At 39.8% G+C, this 16,726-nt stretch overlaps 2 protein-coding genes across 5 annotated transcripts in view; one reads left to right on the forward strand and one right to left on the reverse strand.

The window, feature by feature from the left end:
• Btk (Bruton tyrosine kinase) overlaps nt 1-13,212 on the reverse strand; it is a 38,075-nt gene extending 24,863 nt beyond the window's left edge. For 2 of the 4 annotated variants that reach the window (XM_013365376.4, XM_021720483.3), the window contains exon 1: nt 12,995-13,212. The gene's annotated coding sequence lies outside the window, so the exon portion shown is untranslated. Of the gene's footprint in view, nt 1-9,053; nt 9,195-12,994 lie in introns of those variants that run through there. The other 2 variants (XM_005340689.5, XM_040283504.2) reach the window with 2 other exon arrangements.
• Nucleotides 13,213-13,251: 39 nt separating this feature from the next.
• Nucleotides 13,252-16,358, forward strand: Rpl36a (ribosomal protein L36a). The gene is made up of 5 exons (XM_005340710.5): nt 13,252-13,386; nt 13,804-13,909; nt 14,116-14,183; nt 15,790-15,912; nt 16,281-16,358. The coding sequence occupies exons 1-5, from the start codon at nt 13,384-13,386 to the stop codon at nt 16,299-16,301; spliced, it is 321 nt and encodes a 106-aa protein (XP_005340767.2). The 5' UTR covers nt 13,252-13,383; the 3' UTR covers nt 16,302-16,358.
• The last annotated feature ends 368 nt before the right edge of the window (nt 16,359-16,726 follow it).

Raw genomic sequence — 16,726 nt, forward strand, 5'->3', positions numbered from 1 at the left:
TGCATTACTAGCAAAGAGGCTTATTTCCACCTTAATACCCTCCTTACACAGTCCCTAAGGTCTGTCAATCCCCAGGAATAATAGATGCACACTGAATTGGGGGGGGTTGATTTTACATTGTGAGTTCACAAAAATGGGGTTCTTATATAAATAAATGGAATGCATTAGATATCAAATGACATGTACCTGTGTGTTTGGTAATGTCAAGAGGCAGCTTTACACTAGTCACCTTTTTATGATGTGTACAGAATTTGTGAACAGCAAAAGTCTCTGTACAGCTGTTGACCCTAATGTTCCCAAAAGGTATAATGCAAGTTCCAGAACTCCAAGGAGGCAGATAGTGGCCTTTTGGTTCCAAGTTTCCTAGATAGTGAGTATAATTTTTCAAATATTGTTCCACTAGGGTCTGTCAACCAAGGAGTCTAATAAGGACACGGAGAGTATACCTGTAGTTGTGGATACATGCTGTCACCCAACAGACTTTGTACATTACCCACTGATTGAGTTACAAAAGGTAGATGCTTTATTCTCAAGTTGAAAACACAAATTTTTTGGTGGAGGAACAGTTGTGTTTTCTCTTTTGGCTTTTCCCCCCTTTTTCCTTAGTTATTTTAGACAGCATCATGCAAAAGTAATGCAACCGTCCTAGTGGCATGGGAGTGAGCAGTGTTCATTTATGAACAGTAATGTGGTTAGCCTTCCCAAAAGTTCAATATTCCAGAAAGATTCAGTTCAGGTAAGTGAAATATAAAAAAAGCAAAGGAAGTCCCTTAAATCTACCAATCGCTTTTTAAAATGATTTAAAACAATGTTTTTTTTAGTTGTAGACTGACACAGTACCTTTACTTTATTTATTTGTTTTTATGTGGTGCTGAGGATGGAACCCAGTGCCTCACATGTGCTAGGCAAGCACTCTGCCACTGAGCCACAACCCCAGCCCCTACTTCTTTTATTCACATAAAACAATGTACAGGGGGCTGGGGATGTGGCTCAAGCAGTAATGCACTCACCTGGCATGCGCGGGGTGCTAGGTTCAATCCTCAGCACCACATAAAAATAAAGATGTTGTGTCCACCAAAAACTGAAAAATAAATATTTAAAAATTCTCTCTCTCTCTCTCTCTCTCTCTCTATCTCTCTCTCTCTCTCTTAAAAAAACTCTACATCTGTTCTTCACCTAAAGTTATGGACAATCTTATTATTAATTCCAAATCTTTATTTAAAAAGTACAGTGAAAAAAAACCACTAGTCCTCCTCTCAAGTTTTTTTTTGATATTTATTTTTTTAGTTGCAGGTGGACACAATATCTTTATTTCATTTTTTATGTGGTTCTGAAGATCAAACCCAGTGCCTCATGCATGGTAGGCGAGCGCTCTACCACTGAGCCACAACCCCGGCCCCTCCTCTCAAGTTTTGTTAGAAGCAGGTTTTTTTTTTTTCCTATGAAGAAGAACCACTTAGTTTTATAGAATCCTAATATTGTGCCATAATTACATCAGTCATTTTTTTTACATCTTTTGCTTTTGGTGGCACCATGGAAGCAGAATAAATAAAGTCAGCAGGGTTTTTTGTTTGTTTTTTGTGCTCACCAAGCACAGATTATTGCTTACACCAGGAGGGCAATGCATGGTTTTTATCAAAGTTTCAGGCTATCCACACAGTTTGCTGTTTCCTGTGGTGGAGACAGTTCCATTATCATACTGGGAAGACAAAAATAGATTAAAAGAAGACAAGGATGTTCAGAATTATCACTTTGCCTCTTGTCTACCATGAAGATGTCATTGCCTTCTGGTGATGGATTAGTTCAATATTTTGTAAATAATCTTGGGAGAAAAATTGGGCAAAGTTGCAAACTTTTCCTTACATCATATCACATATCTCTTTTCCCTGATTCCCTGGTTTAAATTATCTCACATAGGAGTGATAAGCTCTTAAGTTTACAACCAGTCAGTCCTTTCTAACATTCAATTTCAGCTTAAAATCCAAAAAGGTCTCTTTTAACATTATAATCATTCATTTACCCAGAAGTAGTGGTGACCAAGTAATAATACTCTGTTCTCAGGAATTGCTAATTCATTGAGTTCCCTATAATACCATCACATTTATTTCATGGTGAGTTACAATTAAGTACCTCTTCGCAGTCAAAGACCCAAATTACAGAACACAAAATAAAACCCTAAAAATATTGAGTAGCATAACTGCAAATGGGATCAAAATCATCCCAACAAACCACAATTGTGCTTCTTATAGCCAAATAAAGGACATCTAACATTTTACCCTTATTTTTTTTTGCAGGATTTTAATGGATACATTCCTGCTGAGACTCAGCATCTGCTTTAGTCTCAGCTTCTGCTCTTATTTCCTCTAAGACAGGTCCTTCTGGATGCTACCTTTTATCTTTTTCTTTTTTAGAATAAATCCGGTTTGTACAAGAGGAAGACTTCCACCTCAACTGTCTGTGTTGGGATAGGGTTTAGTGCTGGTCTAAGTATGAGGAAGTAAGTAAGCTTTTCACTAGCCATCATCCCTCTGAGAAAGAAGTGAAATGGCATCAACATCTAGATCACTGAACCAGAGTATTACTGGGGTTTCCATGGTTTGGTATCTCCTTCTTTGGATACTTTTCTCCTATCCCTTGTGATTTAGTACAGAGTCATGTAGCTTGAAAGTGTGGTAGTTCTTCTGTAGGCACCATCATTCCATCAACCAATAATGTAAAAATATAAATGTCCATCTTTATGTCTTCTGGATGGTTGGGTTTGCATTAGAAGGCAGAGCATCCATGTGTACTCATTGTGGAAGGTCCCAGTTTTTTTCCTCTAACGATATTAGCAGTGTACAGTCAATTTGACCATAAATTATGCATAGTAGGGCCTACCCTGAACCTCATTCAAGGGGTGTGAGGTGGGATGGAAATGGAGGTGACATAATGTCTCACACACACACACACACACACACACACACACACACACACGGTTGTTCATATAGAGAAAAAAAGAGGAGAAAGGGGAGAAAGACAAAATTCTTTAAAGCATAGAGTATCAGTATCAATGTTATAATGGCTTTTTTAAAGAATTTCTTTTTTAGTTGTAGATGGACACAATACCTTTATTTTGTTTATTTATTTATTTTTTATGTGGTGCTGAGATCGAACCCACTGCCTCACTTATGCTAGGCAAGCCAAAACCCCAGCCCCATCAGTGTGATAATGTTTTGTTTGTTTTGTACCAGGGATTGAACCCAGAGGCAGTTAACCACTGAACCACATCCCCAGCCCTTTTTTATATTTTATTTAGAGACAGGATCTCACTGAGTTGCTTATGGCCTTACTAAGTTTCTAAAGCTAGCTTTGAAATTGTGCTCCTCCTGCCTCAGCCTCCCCAGCTGCTGGGATTACAGACATACTCTACAACACCTTGCAATGTTCTTTGTATTAAATTACAAATGTGGGCTGGGGCTCAGAGGTAGAGTGCTCACGTAGCAGGTGTGAAGCCCTGGGTTTGATCCTCAGCCCCACATAAAAATAAATAAAATAAAGGTATTGTGATAAAAAAAACTACAAATGCAAGAATTTTCACATAGCCACCTTTTGCAACAGAATTCAGAAAGACAAAGCTTATTAACATATGAGTTCAGCCATCATATAACTGCACTATACCAAGGAATTAATATAAATGGTAGTTACACAATCAGTAAACTAAACCATCATTGGCTATTATCTTGCTTATAAGAGAAAACACTATTAAGGACAACACTAGAGTAAAATTCCAAAACCTACACAGCCTGCTTATGATTGGGAGAGTCCATGAGAGGATAGTTAGAAATATCTAGTACAAGAGTACTTTAAATAACTACTTAACTAGAATTTCCAAGAAGCAGTGTTTTCTCTTTATTTTTCCTTTAAAGTATACTTAATGGCCAGAAAGATTCTGATCATTCCCTTTCTCTCTGTAGAGGGATGGAACAGAACTTCTATTTCTCTGAGTGCCATCTACCTGTCAGGCATTTTATTTTGTTTTTTATTTATTTATATTTTTGCAATGCTGGAGATTGAGCCAAGGGCCTTGTACACAGCAGGCAAGCTCTGCACCTGCAACTCCCTAGCCCCTGACAGACATTTCACATGTGTTAATTTCATTTATTCTTCACGACAAACAGATAAGAAATCCAAGACTCACAGAGATTACATGACTTGTCCAAACTCACCCATCTATATCCCTGCTATATCATGCAATCAATCTTTACTGTTTCTGTGGTACTTCATTACCTCCTGGACTTTCTTTTTGCCTTCAATGAGGTATGATGACATCCACCTCAGCACCCTGTCATTCCCCATGGCTATCATCAAAGAGCAGCTGGGAAAGACTCCTCTGCATCTTCTATGAATGTTCAGCAAGAAGGAAATGTTGGTGAATATGGGGGATGAGAGAGCATCCTGGAGCCTGGGTTACTTTCCTCTTCATATTCCTCCAGGCTGGTATGAGTGATCTGTCCCTGTTAACAGTTGTCCTTGTTACATGAGAGCTCTTCTCAGTTTCACCAGGATTTTTGTTGTTGCTCTTGTTGTTGTTTTTTGTTTGGTTTTTATTAATTTTTTTAGTCTTCCTTCCTTAAATCCCCTTCAAGGAGATTCTTTTCTCACTGGTGGATTCCTAGTCACTTGATGCTGTTTTTTGGGGGAGGGTGTTTTATGTTTAGCAGAATGAAAGCACAGTTTTAGGTTAGACACCCACTCTTCTCTATCTCTAGGGTTTTCTGAGCCATAACCCCAGCTCCCCGGGTTCCAGTTCCATTTTATCTATTGGAGTATACATTTCATGTTATTCCTTGTTCCCTTTTTACTTATATCTTTCTGATGCTTCATTATAAAATCTGGTAAAATCATCAATTGACTCTAGAGGGAGAATATAACAGATGGGCTAACTTTTTTCTACCAAATATTTCTTGTCAGTCCTAAGAAGCATCACTCAGGTTCTGATTGAGATGTGTGTGTGTGTGTGTGTGTGTGTGTGTGTGTGTGTGAGAGAGAGAGAGAGAGAGAGAGAGAGAGAGAGAGAGAGAGAGAGAGAGAGAGAGAGAGAGAGATATGCTGGGGACCTTGTGCATGGGAGGTAGGCTCTACCAATTGAGCTATATCCCCAGCTCCTAATTGAGATTTTGATTGAGAATTTCTTGGCCTTGGAACCAGAAGAAAAGTCTTTAAAATATTATAATCATAGGGACAAAATAACTTAATTAATCTTATTACATTCTCAATAAGCTCTGTTCTGACTCCAGTGAAACCTAATCATTTTGTGATAAGCTTCATTGTCAGTGCTACAGGTAACCAGATTTGTGGGGAAGACTTCCAGGCAAAATTAGATTTTGGGCTACGTGCAAACCAGGAAAGTTCTGATCTGCAATAGTCATTTCCAACAGGTCTGGGGGTTCTGATTCTTTCCATACCATTTTATATGGTTTCCATTTTACATTTTTCTTCTGTTGTTTTGGAAATTTCTTAATCTCAGTGATTCATCATCTCTTTTACCCTGCACTAGAAACAATAGCTTCTGGGCAAGTGATCCTGGAAGAAGAGACAGACATTCAATCCACAAGTTTACAGTCAGTGTCAGATTGGTGTCATACTTTCAGTTTTGTCCCTCCATCCTAAGGGTCACTGCTAGGGTATTCCATCTTCTGTGCCTCTTTGGCCTTTTTTCCCCCAAGTTTATTTTTGTTTTCTTTAGTTTAAAATGTGTGTGTGTGTGTGTGTGTGTGTGTATTGTGGCACGTTGGATACAGAACTGGGTCACTCTACCACTGAGTTACATCCCTAGCCTTTTTTATTTATTTTTATTTTGAGACAAGTTCTTGCTAAATTGTCCAGGCTGACCTCAAACTTGTGATCCTCATGCTTCAGCCTTCCAACTTGATGGGATTATGGTGAAAACCACCACACCCAGCTGGTTTAAACATTTTGTTTGTCCTTCCATATCAAAATAACACATTCATTATAGACAAGTTTCAAGCACAGGAGTATTAAAAAGAAAAAAATCAGTTATCAGCTTATTATCCAGATGCAATAATCTCTTGGCATATTTCTTTATATTTTTTCTGTGCATTTTCTTATTATATTTGAAATCATCGCACATACTATTTATGATTTGCTTGTTTTTTTAAAAAAAATCTATCTATCCATCATCTATTCAACATATCTCTTTCTAAATAAGATCTGTTTCTTTTTGGGAGGCGGGGGGTACCGGGGATTGAACTCAGAGGAACTTGACCACTGAGCCATATCTCCAGCCCTATTTTGTATTTTATTTAGTGACAGGGTCTCACTGAGTAGCTTAGTGCCTTGCTTTTGCTGAGGTTGGCTTTGAACTTGCAATCCTCCTGCCTCAGCTTCCTGAGCTGCTGGAATTAAAGGCATACACCACCATGCCCAGCAAACATTCATTTTTTTTTTTGTATGTGGTGCTGGGGATTGAACCCAGGGCCTTGTGTATGTGAGGAAGCACCCTACCAGCTAAGCTATATTCACAGCCCCCCATCCTTATCTCTTTTCTGCTCCATTTGCAATCACTTTTTTTAAGAGAGAGAGAGAGAGAGAGAGAGAGAGAGAATTTTTTAATATTTATTTTTTAGTTTTCCACGGACATAACATCTTTGTATGTGGTGCTGAGTATCTAACTGGGGCCGCACGCATACCAGGCGAGCGCGCCACTGCTTGAGCCACATCCCCAGCACCTGCAATCACTTTTTAAATTTTGATTTTATAGCAGACTAACTTATTTTTTCATCAAGTCAGTGATCTCCAGTTCTAGTATATTCCAATCTTACACCTATCTACAATTTAATTTCTCTTGATTCTAGAATTTCCATACAGTTAATAGAATGTAGTTTATTTTCATTTCACGGAGGTTTATGGTGAGGGCTTTCAAAGAGTGGGGATGAAAGTGTGGGATTAAAGCTTCTAGGTTTGTAATGCTCTCAAATCCCCCACAGTCGCTGAACATGAATCTCCATAGAAACTGAAAGTCACACGTGGCCCAATTGTTTCAGGGTCCTCAGAGGAGTTCTACCTTCCCCTCCCCCTTGATGGCTTCATGCATAACGAAGCAGCTTTGGAGTCAAGTCTCTTCTCTATCTTCTTATTGTGTACTGCCTCACTGAAAAACCTAGCTCTCCCTTATTCTCAGAAGTTAGCAATCAGATCTCAGCATTACTGAGGGAAAAGTATCAGGTATCTGATGACTCTTTGGAGAACACCCAAACTGGTTTTCAAAAGCCATATCTTCCCCTTATACCCAAGCAACTTCCTGGTATGGTCTAGTCCACTGAAAGGAAACTATATAGGAAATTTGCTCGAATGGAAATAATAAATCATAGTGATAATGTAAAACTGCACCAATACCCTAGAAGTGGATGGAAAGTTATACTAGTTCTTACCATAAGGAATTTACAAAGGATTCTAAACAAAAACACCAATAGCCATACACAACTGGAATTTAGACTTTAACACAAGCAGTAGTTTAGCATGAATATAAAGGGGCCAGAATAGAGTAGATAGGGCAGGCCCTAAGAAATATTGTTTAGGTGTAATGCTTTAAGTTTCCACAAATATCTATATTTTATGGCTTATTTTGAGGGTGACACTTTTATCAAATAACTGAGGCTCCAGAGAGGCTGTACCACTCTTGCTTCAGAGGCTTGGCATACAAAATGAGAGAAGGAGCAGAACTAATACACAACTAACAGCAAAGAAGACAGCCCCTGAGCTGTATAAACTCCCCTACCCCAGCCTTTGGACTTTGCTGCTGTTCTGTCTCTTGAAATGCACACATGGAATTTTTTGTCTCTGAGAACTGGGTAGCCAGGAAATTGTGATTCCATTTGGAGGTCTGACAACTCCTCCAAGAATGTCTTGATCAGGGTCAGCAATCCCTTTTACTCTAAATGCTAAACTATTTGCTCTGGATATGATTTGTGAAGACATTGGCAGGCCCTAGGCATAATAAAAATAATAGCAAATGCTGAGATAGAGTACTTATTATTGTCAGGCCCTGTTTTAATGTATTTACATTTATTTATACATTAACTACTTCCAATAAATCAGTAGGAAGGGTACTAGGCAAAAGAGGGGGATGGTAAAGAGCCAGAGGAGAAAGGGGAAAGTAAAATTAAATTCAATTCAATGATTATTTATTAAGTGCTGACTCTGCATCAGGGATATGGTGATGAATAAAATAAAGGAGGATGTAAAGAAGAGGGGATACAGGTAGAGAAAGGAAGAGAAGATGAAGGAAAGGAGAAATGGAGAGGAAATGAGAGGATAAATAATGAAGACAGGAGAAAAGTAAGCTGTGCACATGGCAATGGTAGGAAGAGAAATCTTCACCATGATCTTCAGGGTTGGCCACACTGCCTGGGCTGAGGTGGAGGCTTCTTTATTCTGGCCCAGTCTCTTATCCACTATTACCATGAGGTTGGCACAGCATCCACACAATCCTTTCAACCAGCCAGATCTGATCCTGGCGATATTGGGCCTGATGCAGATCAAGGCTTGTAGCTTAGCACCTTAGTCTAGCCAGGGCCTTTCCCCAGCTTGCACTGTCTATTGTGCATGTGAGCATTTACCATTTTCCTAGATAGGTTGCCTCTTAGAATTTCATCTAAGGGCCTCATTGACCCAATATATATTTGGAGTCTTCAAGTGATATTTGACCAAAGTTTTTTTTTTTTTAACCTTACTGCCAACTGCATTATTTCTTTTCTAGCATGTTTTGCAGAGGTGTCCCCTTCCAACATTCGCTACCTGTTCAGATGGTCACCTCAGATAACTTTTTTCTCTTCCTGTTCCCCCCACAGCCCTCTCTGGAAAGGACCCATATAGCCCCTCTCATCACTGGAACAGACTGCTGGGGCCTTGTGCTGATGACACTCCCACCCTCCACCAGCCTCCTCTACCAGCAAATATATGGCATCAGCCATGCTTTCTCTCTGGTCTTAAGGGGTCCCAAGAGAGGTACTTGCTGCTGCTGCTGTCCATCCCCTGCCATTCCCCAGACCCACCTTGGTTCTGACTTAATGGAGGTAGCTTCCCAGATGCATTGAGATGCCAGGACTTGGAAGGTAGCACTCGATCTCCGAAGACACTGGCTCTGGAGACATATTCTTACAGTCCAGAGAGGAAGGACAGTCTGAGCAAACCCCACCCTTTCACAGCCACTCAGTTCCCTTTTTTTGTTTCCTGACTTAAACCAATGTCTTTTTTTTTCTTCTTCTCAGCAGCATGGTATCTGGTTCCCTGCTGCTGTCCTTATTCCACCCCCACAATTGTCCCCGCCCCTCATTTGGTTGGGACCTCTGACACTACTATCTTGAGTCCAGCTCTGAAAGAATATTTCTCAACATTACTAGGGCCACTGAGACTCTACAAGGGGCTGGGATGAGTAGTCAGATCATCAGGCTGCCCATCTTGAGATAAAGGATTATGGAAATAGCACAGAGAAAGGAGGCTTGGGGGTGTGTGTGTGCCAAATATGGTGCAGAACAAAGGGACTGCCCAAGAGGGGTGTCTTTAGAGTCTACCTCCTTTGAGGCAGGAGACTCAGGGTCACACAATTAAACTCTATAGTAAAGGAAGGAGAGTACTCAGACAGGGACCCAAAAGTACGCAGCCTGACAAAGGTACAGACAAGACTTCCCCTGCTGAGTCATTTTCTAAGAAAGCACTTTTTTTTTCTACAGATAAAAATGCCAAGATGTAAACCCACACAAAGACTCATGCCCTTCCCCATTTTCCATGAATGTTGATTTTCTCCATTTAAGATTTGGCCTCAGGGATTAACAAATAACACTTTTCTCTTTAATCCTATAAAACAGGAAACAAGACTTATGTGTGTTACTTGAAGCCTGGATGTTTCCACAGAAGCCTCCCAGGCTATGTTTCCAACTACAATCTTCTCCCTCAAGATTCTCTGAGGAAATGCAAACAGTGTTGCCTGCAGACCCTGGTGATGGCAGAACCCCTTGTAACTGATCTGCTTGCCCACCTTAACTTATGTGGCACTCCCATATTTTCTTGCCCTGTAGTGCTGTACCCTAATGTAGAAATGGATCACAGTTCCCATGAGTCCATCAGAATTTTTAAGGCAACAGTATTTTTAAAAGATAAACTTTGGTAGGATGATAGAGTGATTAATCTTCATATCTGCACAAGACAGATGGGCAGTGAGTGTTGTACAGATCTCCCTACTTTATTGACAAATTATATATATTCTTTCATTAGTCTCCTGAAATAGCTGCTCCATTCACTGCCTGAGTGTTGGCCACAGGTACTTACTGCATTTTACCTTGCCTCACTTTTTCTTCAGCCAGATGCTGCTTATTATCACATGCCTCATCTTTTGCCCAGGTTCATCTTGGGATGGGAACTGGGAGTTGATATGCACAAAACGGAAATCCAGACAGAGAGGAGGACTAGGGAAAGGACAAAGTGAACCTAGGCTCTTCACCCAATGCCCATAACTGCTCCTCTAACACACTTGTCCATATCAAACTACTGTACTCAAATAGTGCAAATGAATGGCTAAGTGTCACCTCAGATTCCCAATGTAATATTAAGGTTTGGTTCTTGGTGCTATCCTGCTCAATATTTCTTTGAGAAAGACAGATAAAGTAGCCTATCTAGTCTGAATAGTGCTGAGTAGTGCAAGTTTGTATGAACTACTTGGAATGACAGACTCAGGTCCAAAAAGATCCTTGACCACCTGGTGTGAGAAGTCAAATTCAACAAAGGGTATTTTACCAGGCCTAAGGGTGATGCCCTATAACTGAGCCTAAACTTTGAAATTCAAATGACTTCAGGTAAATTTGGCACAGTAGTGCACACCTGTTATCCCAGCAATTCAGGAGAAAGAGGCAGGAGGACTTCAAGTTGGAGGCCAGCTTCACCAAGACCATGTCTCAAAATTAAAATAAACAAATGAATAAAAAGAACTGTGGATATAGCTCAGTGGTAAAGTGCCACTGGTTTCTTTTTTTTAAAGAGAGAGAATTTTAATACTTATTTTTTAGTTTTCGGCAGACACAACATCTTTATTTGTATGTGGTGCTGAGGATCGAACCCAGGCCACACGTATGCCAGGTGAGCGCACTACCGCTTGAGCCACATCTCCAGCCCAGTGCTGCTGGTTTCAATTCCCAGTTACCATCCTCCCATTCCAAGAAAATGACTCCAAGTAAAACTAGGGGAGCAGTAACATTTGTAAAAATGGTTCAGGGTTTTTGCAGATAGTTATCAAGAAATATGTCACATCAGTTAGATGGTTGCCCAAAAACCCAAGGTAACATTAGATTTCCTTGTAGAATTAAGAAAGAGAAAAGTGAACATGCTACCTATTCTGCAAGACAAGGTCACAACTACAGTCTTGTGTTAAATTCAGAGTGCCTCACTTTATGGGAAAATTAATAAACAAGATCATTTCCAAAACAGAGATCAGGATTGATGTATAGATGAATAAGTTCTGGGGCTCTAATATATAGCATGTGATGACAGTTAATACTATACCGTTTACTTGAAATTTGATAAGATAACAGATTTAAGTGTTCTTATTCCTACACATGCACAAAATGGCAATGATGGATGTGTTAACTTGACTCTGATAATTATTACACAATTTATATGAATAGCAAATAATCACACTGGATATCTTGAATATATGTAATTTTTCAATTAAATATTTTAAAATAAACAACAGCAATAAAAAAAAAACTCAAAAAACTTTAAGTCATGCCACATAGGGAATGATAGAACAAAGGTTGATTAGAAGAAGAGGACCCATGTTTTCTATCTTCATATTTCCATGCAATTGACATACAAACCTTTAGAAATTCCCTAAAGACCGGTATCATTGCTTTAAAGTCTGGAGAGAAGAAGATGCTGTGAGGTTTCAAGCTGGCAGTTTGGCAAAGAAACTTAAAAAAAATGCAGCAGGTAATGGTAATGTTTTTAATAACTTAGTCCCGAGATCATAAAAAAAGGAGTGATCAGAGAGTCAGCTCAGGACTCATTGGCATTCCTGGAGCAAACAGGATACTTTAGGCTCTCATAGTTCCTTATACCCTAATCCACTGCCACCTCCTCCTGCATCCCAATCCAACTCTCTGTCCTTACTATTCTCTACCCTGCTGACATCCCTGCTTCACCTGTGTGGTACAGCAGTTAAGTGCAAGGCTATAGTGTTAGATGACCTAAGATCACATTCCAGCTTAAAAAATAACCTGTGTGATTTCAGATAAGTGAGTTTAATGCTCCTTATACCTCAGTTTTCTCTCCTGATACATATTAATAATGGCACAAGCCTCCTGTGGTGGTTTTCAAGAGGTTGTATGCAAAGTGGTTGGGAGAATATCTAGCACATAAGTGATCCATAATTGTTAGGTATTATAATTAGCAGGCCACAATAGCGGTATTGCCTAATTGTAAAGGAACCCAGGCTCTGGAGTTAGACTACTCAGATTTGTATCCTGGATCTATTAAATACTGTTGACATTGGGTAAATCACTTAACATTACATGGCCTCAATTTGTTAACCTAGAATTACTGTGAGAATTGTAGTAGACAATCCATTTTGAAGCTCAATACCCTCAGCCTTCCTCTGCTGAACTGCCTTGAAACCTAGAGTTCATCTCCTGCTAACTACTGTTGCAGGAGCTGAACGATTTCAATTTCACTTACCCTAACCTACAGCAGCCAACTAACTCCATCAGCTAAATGTGTTGCTTTAATATGGATCATTGTTCCTTTTCTTTGAAGAACTCAATTCATAATTTTATATTTCTGAGTATATTATTGTGTCCCTCCCTTAGAACAGTGCCTGACACAGAATAGGCATTCAATAAACATTTGTTGAATAGACCTATTGACCACGTGATAAATTAACTGGCGCAATTTGCTCTTTCCAATTCCTTCTTTGAACCATTCACTGTGAAACATGCTCCCAGCATACCTGAGGTGGAACAGGAATAAAATGCAGAGATGAAGAGCTCCTCCACTCTACCCTGGTCTCGGCTTCCCTCAGGGACAGGGAGGCCAGAAAGTCTGGAAAGAGCCCTGCTTCCTTCACTTAACGATACTACGTAGCAACGCCCGCCAAAAATGAAAAGTTGCAAAGTCTGGAGGCTGGAGGAAATGGAGGAGAAGAGAGCCCTTCCTTGAAGCTCCCACCCTCGGCTAGGAATCCAGTCCTCTCAGCCGCCAGAGGTCGCTGCACCATGAACCTGGTACTCTTTCGTCGCTCTCTCTGATTCCCACGAGAAAGTGCGAGCCGGAACCTCCTATATACTTCCGTTTCCGGCCCTCTTTCTTTCTTTCCTTGCCGATAACGCTGCCGCAAACATGGTAGGACGTTGGGTTTGGACCCGGTAACATCCAGCTTAATCCTTACCGCCGCGTAAACGGTACTGTCCTGTGGTGGCTCCAGGCCCCTGCGTGGCCCCGATATCCCAATGAAACCCAGCATTACTGGGATAGATCCTGAAGAGACCAGGCTCTGGGAGCTGAAATTGAAGTGATGGGGTCTATGAGGTAGACTTAGCCGTGGGTGAGGTTAATAAGCTTTCTTCCCTCTTTGGGGCCTAATAGAGGTTGCTGTGCTTGAAGCACATGGGACTGGACCACATTTTGCAGCCACAGGATCGTTGCGTGTTAGCAAGGAGTTAGAATCAAGTTGGCGAGGGATTCCTCACCTGCAGCTGAGTCAGTGAGGCAATTGGGCCATTTTGGTCTGATACGTTTTGTGAATGGTGTGTTTACTAGGTGAACGTTCCTAAGACCCGCCGGACGTTCTGTAAGAAATGTGGCAAACACCAACCCCATAAAGTGACACAGTACAAGAAGGGCAAGGATTCTCTGTATGCACAGGGTAAGATGGCTTCTGCCTAATTTGGTGTTGATGTGGTATTTATGAAGGGGTGTGTGGAGAGCCCAGTATGGTGTCCTTTCCGCCACCTGGCCCTCACATAGGCACTAATCTGGGAAGCTCAAGATAAAACCCAAAGGACTTTTTTCCATGTGTCTGTCGTGGTTTATGATCTTTAGTGTACCATAACAAACAACGTCTTTTTCCAGGAAAGCGGCGGTATGACAGGAAACAGAGTGGCTACGGTGGGCAGACCAAGCCAATTTTCAGGAAAAAGGTTAGTGGTGATTATGAATTGACATGGACCTTATTATGTGTGGGAAGGATCTTGCGTTTGTCATCTCTGTCCCACACACATAGCATTAATCTCATCAAAGTTATTGCAAGTGCCTGCAGTGACATGTACTAGGCAGTGGAGCCGGATGTCTGACAGACACAGGACTGCACTGATCGTTTACATTTTTTGTCCTCTTTTGGAAGAGGCAAAAACAAGGATTATGTCCTGTTTCCTAAGAACTGAAGTTTTAGTACATCAGTAAGTCCTTTCATTTTGCCTCCTCCCATCATCAGGTCTGAATTCTCAGCTCCTCAGTGCAGTAAGAATTGTTATTTGGGGCTGGGTTTATAGCTCAGTGGAAGAGCCTTTAGCTTGGTGAAGGCCAGTATTCATCAATTTCCCCAGAATTGCAAAAAAAAATTTCATTTGGCTTCTCAGTCTGCTACCTCTTTCACGAAGCCTTCAAACTTTTCAATAGTAATTTAGGCTTCCATTAGCCTTGTGAATAATATATTATTCTCAGGCTGAGTTTTCTTAATTAGCACAGTGCCTAGAACATAGGATTTGCTCCAGCACTGCATCTCTTAACACATTTCTTTTCATCCAGCCTGGTTCCAGAAAATATTAAAGAGTAACTTGAGTTCAATAAATGGTGTGACTGTAAGCTGGTAAAAAGAATGCTTGAATGTTTTTTCACTTTTATATAACTTGTCTAGGTTCTGTCTAGGTCTTGATCTTTTGTGAACTGCAGATGAGCAGCAGAGCTCTGACTAAAGGGGAAGGCTAAAAATTTTATTAGTGGTTAGATAACTCAATCAAATGTGCATGAATTTTAGATGTAAGCAATCTTGCGAGAATTGATATTACCCTATTTAATGAATTAGAAAAGTTGTGTTATTACATAGTTACAAAACTTGGTTCACTCCTTTTTGATTATATGAAATATATATGAACTATGCAGCATTCTGCTGAGAGGCCAGAAGTTCAAGGTGGCATAATGAGAGTCTAATAAACTCTGTAGGATATTTGATGTGATGGATATTAGTAGAACTTGATGACAGTTGGATAACCTGCCATTTTTGCTATTACTATGTTACTTTCTCCTTATAGCCAAAGACAAATGGCAACTATCATTTGCAAAGCTTTAAGTAGTGTTGAACCCAACATATTCATTTTTTTAACAAGTAATTTTCTTTTTTAAGATAAACATGGACTCTTTAATTTTTTTTTTTAGTTGTAGAGGGACACAGTATCTTTATTTTGTTTTAATTTTATGTGGTGCCAAGGATCAAACCCAGTGCCACACAAGTACTAGGAAGCTCTACCACCAAGCTACAACCCCAGCCCTAATTTTCTTTTTTTATTCCTTTTTTAGCACAAGGATTGAACCAAGGGATGCTTCACTATTGGGCATCCTTAACAAATTTCTATCCCTCCTTTTTTAAAAAAATTGAGACAGGGTCTTGCTAAGTTGCTGAGGCTGTTCTGGAATTCGAAATCCTATAGTCTCAGCCTCCCAAATTGTGATGATTATAAGTGTGCCACCATACCTATCCAGAAAGTGATGTTCTGCAAGGATTTATGAAGGATATGGCTTTTTTTCCAGGCTAAAACTACAAAGAAGATTGTGCTGAGGCTTGAGTGTGTTGAGCCTAACTGCAGATCTAAAAGAATGCTGGCTATTAAGAGATGCAAGCATTTTGAACTGGGAGGAGATAAGAAGAGAAAGGTATAATCTTATTTATAGCTCTATTATGTTTATCCATAGCTGACAGTACAGGTTATGTATCCCTTGTATGAAATGCTTAGGACCAGAATTTTTTTTTAGATTTGGGAATATTTACATAGATTTAACTGGTTGAGCATCCTTAAACCCAGTATTTGAAATCTAATACTTGTTAAGTATCATACTTAGAAAGTTTCAGATTTCAGTGTAAGGTTTTTGGTGTTGGTTTTGCTGTAAGTAGGAAAGGAAGAATGAGGAAACTTGCTTCAACATACATAGCATGATTATCTCTTAGAAAAGATGTTATTGATGGAGTGGTGGTTCTTTCCAAAATACAAAACTCAGTATTTTTTTTTTCTGCTTCATTACAGGGCCAAGTGATCCAGTTCTAAGCTTCATCATTTGTTTTGTTATGAAGATAATAAAATGTTGAGGTTATCTTCGCTTAATTTGGTTGCATTTGGTGTTCTGGGAAATTTGTGATTATGGTTTAGAGTATTACATTTTGACTGATTGAGCTCATATCAAATGTGTGATTATTTAATTTGGCACTTTGTGTGTTCATGGGACCCCACTTGCTGTTAAGCAAAAGTTATTGGTTCTCATTTTATCTAAGTAGAAAAAGTTTACCGAGATAAAAAATAATCTTATACTTCTGGTACTTACACATTTCATAAGGATTTTGGGGGGTTGGATATATAGCTCAGTTGTATAGTGCTGTTTGCCCAGCACATGTAAGGCTCTTGGTTTAATCCCCAGCACTGAAAAAAAAAAAACCTAGGCAGAGTATGTGTTGTATAATGTATAAAAGGTCTCC

The sequence above is a fragment of the Ictidomys tridecemlineatus genome, chromosome X (assembly GCF_052094955.1).
Source record: "Ictidomys tridecemlineatus isolate mIctTri1 chromosome X, mIctTri1.hap1, whole genome shotgun sequence".
Lineage (NCBI taxonomy): Eukaryota > Metazoa > Chordata > Mammalia > Rodentia > Sciuridae > Ictidomys > Ictidomys tridecemlineatus.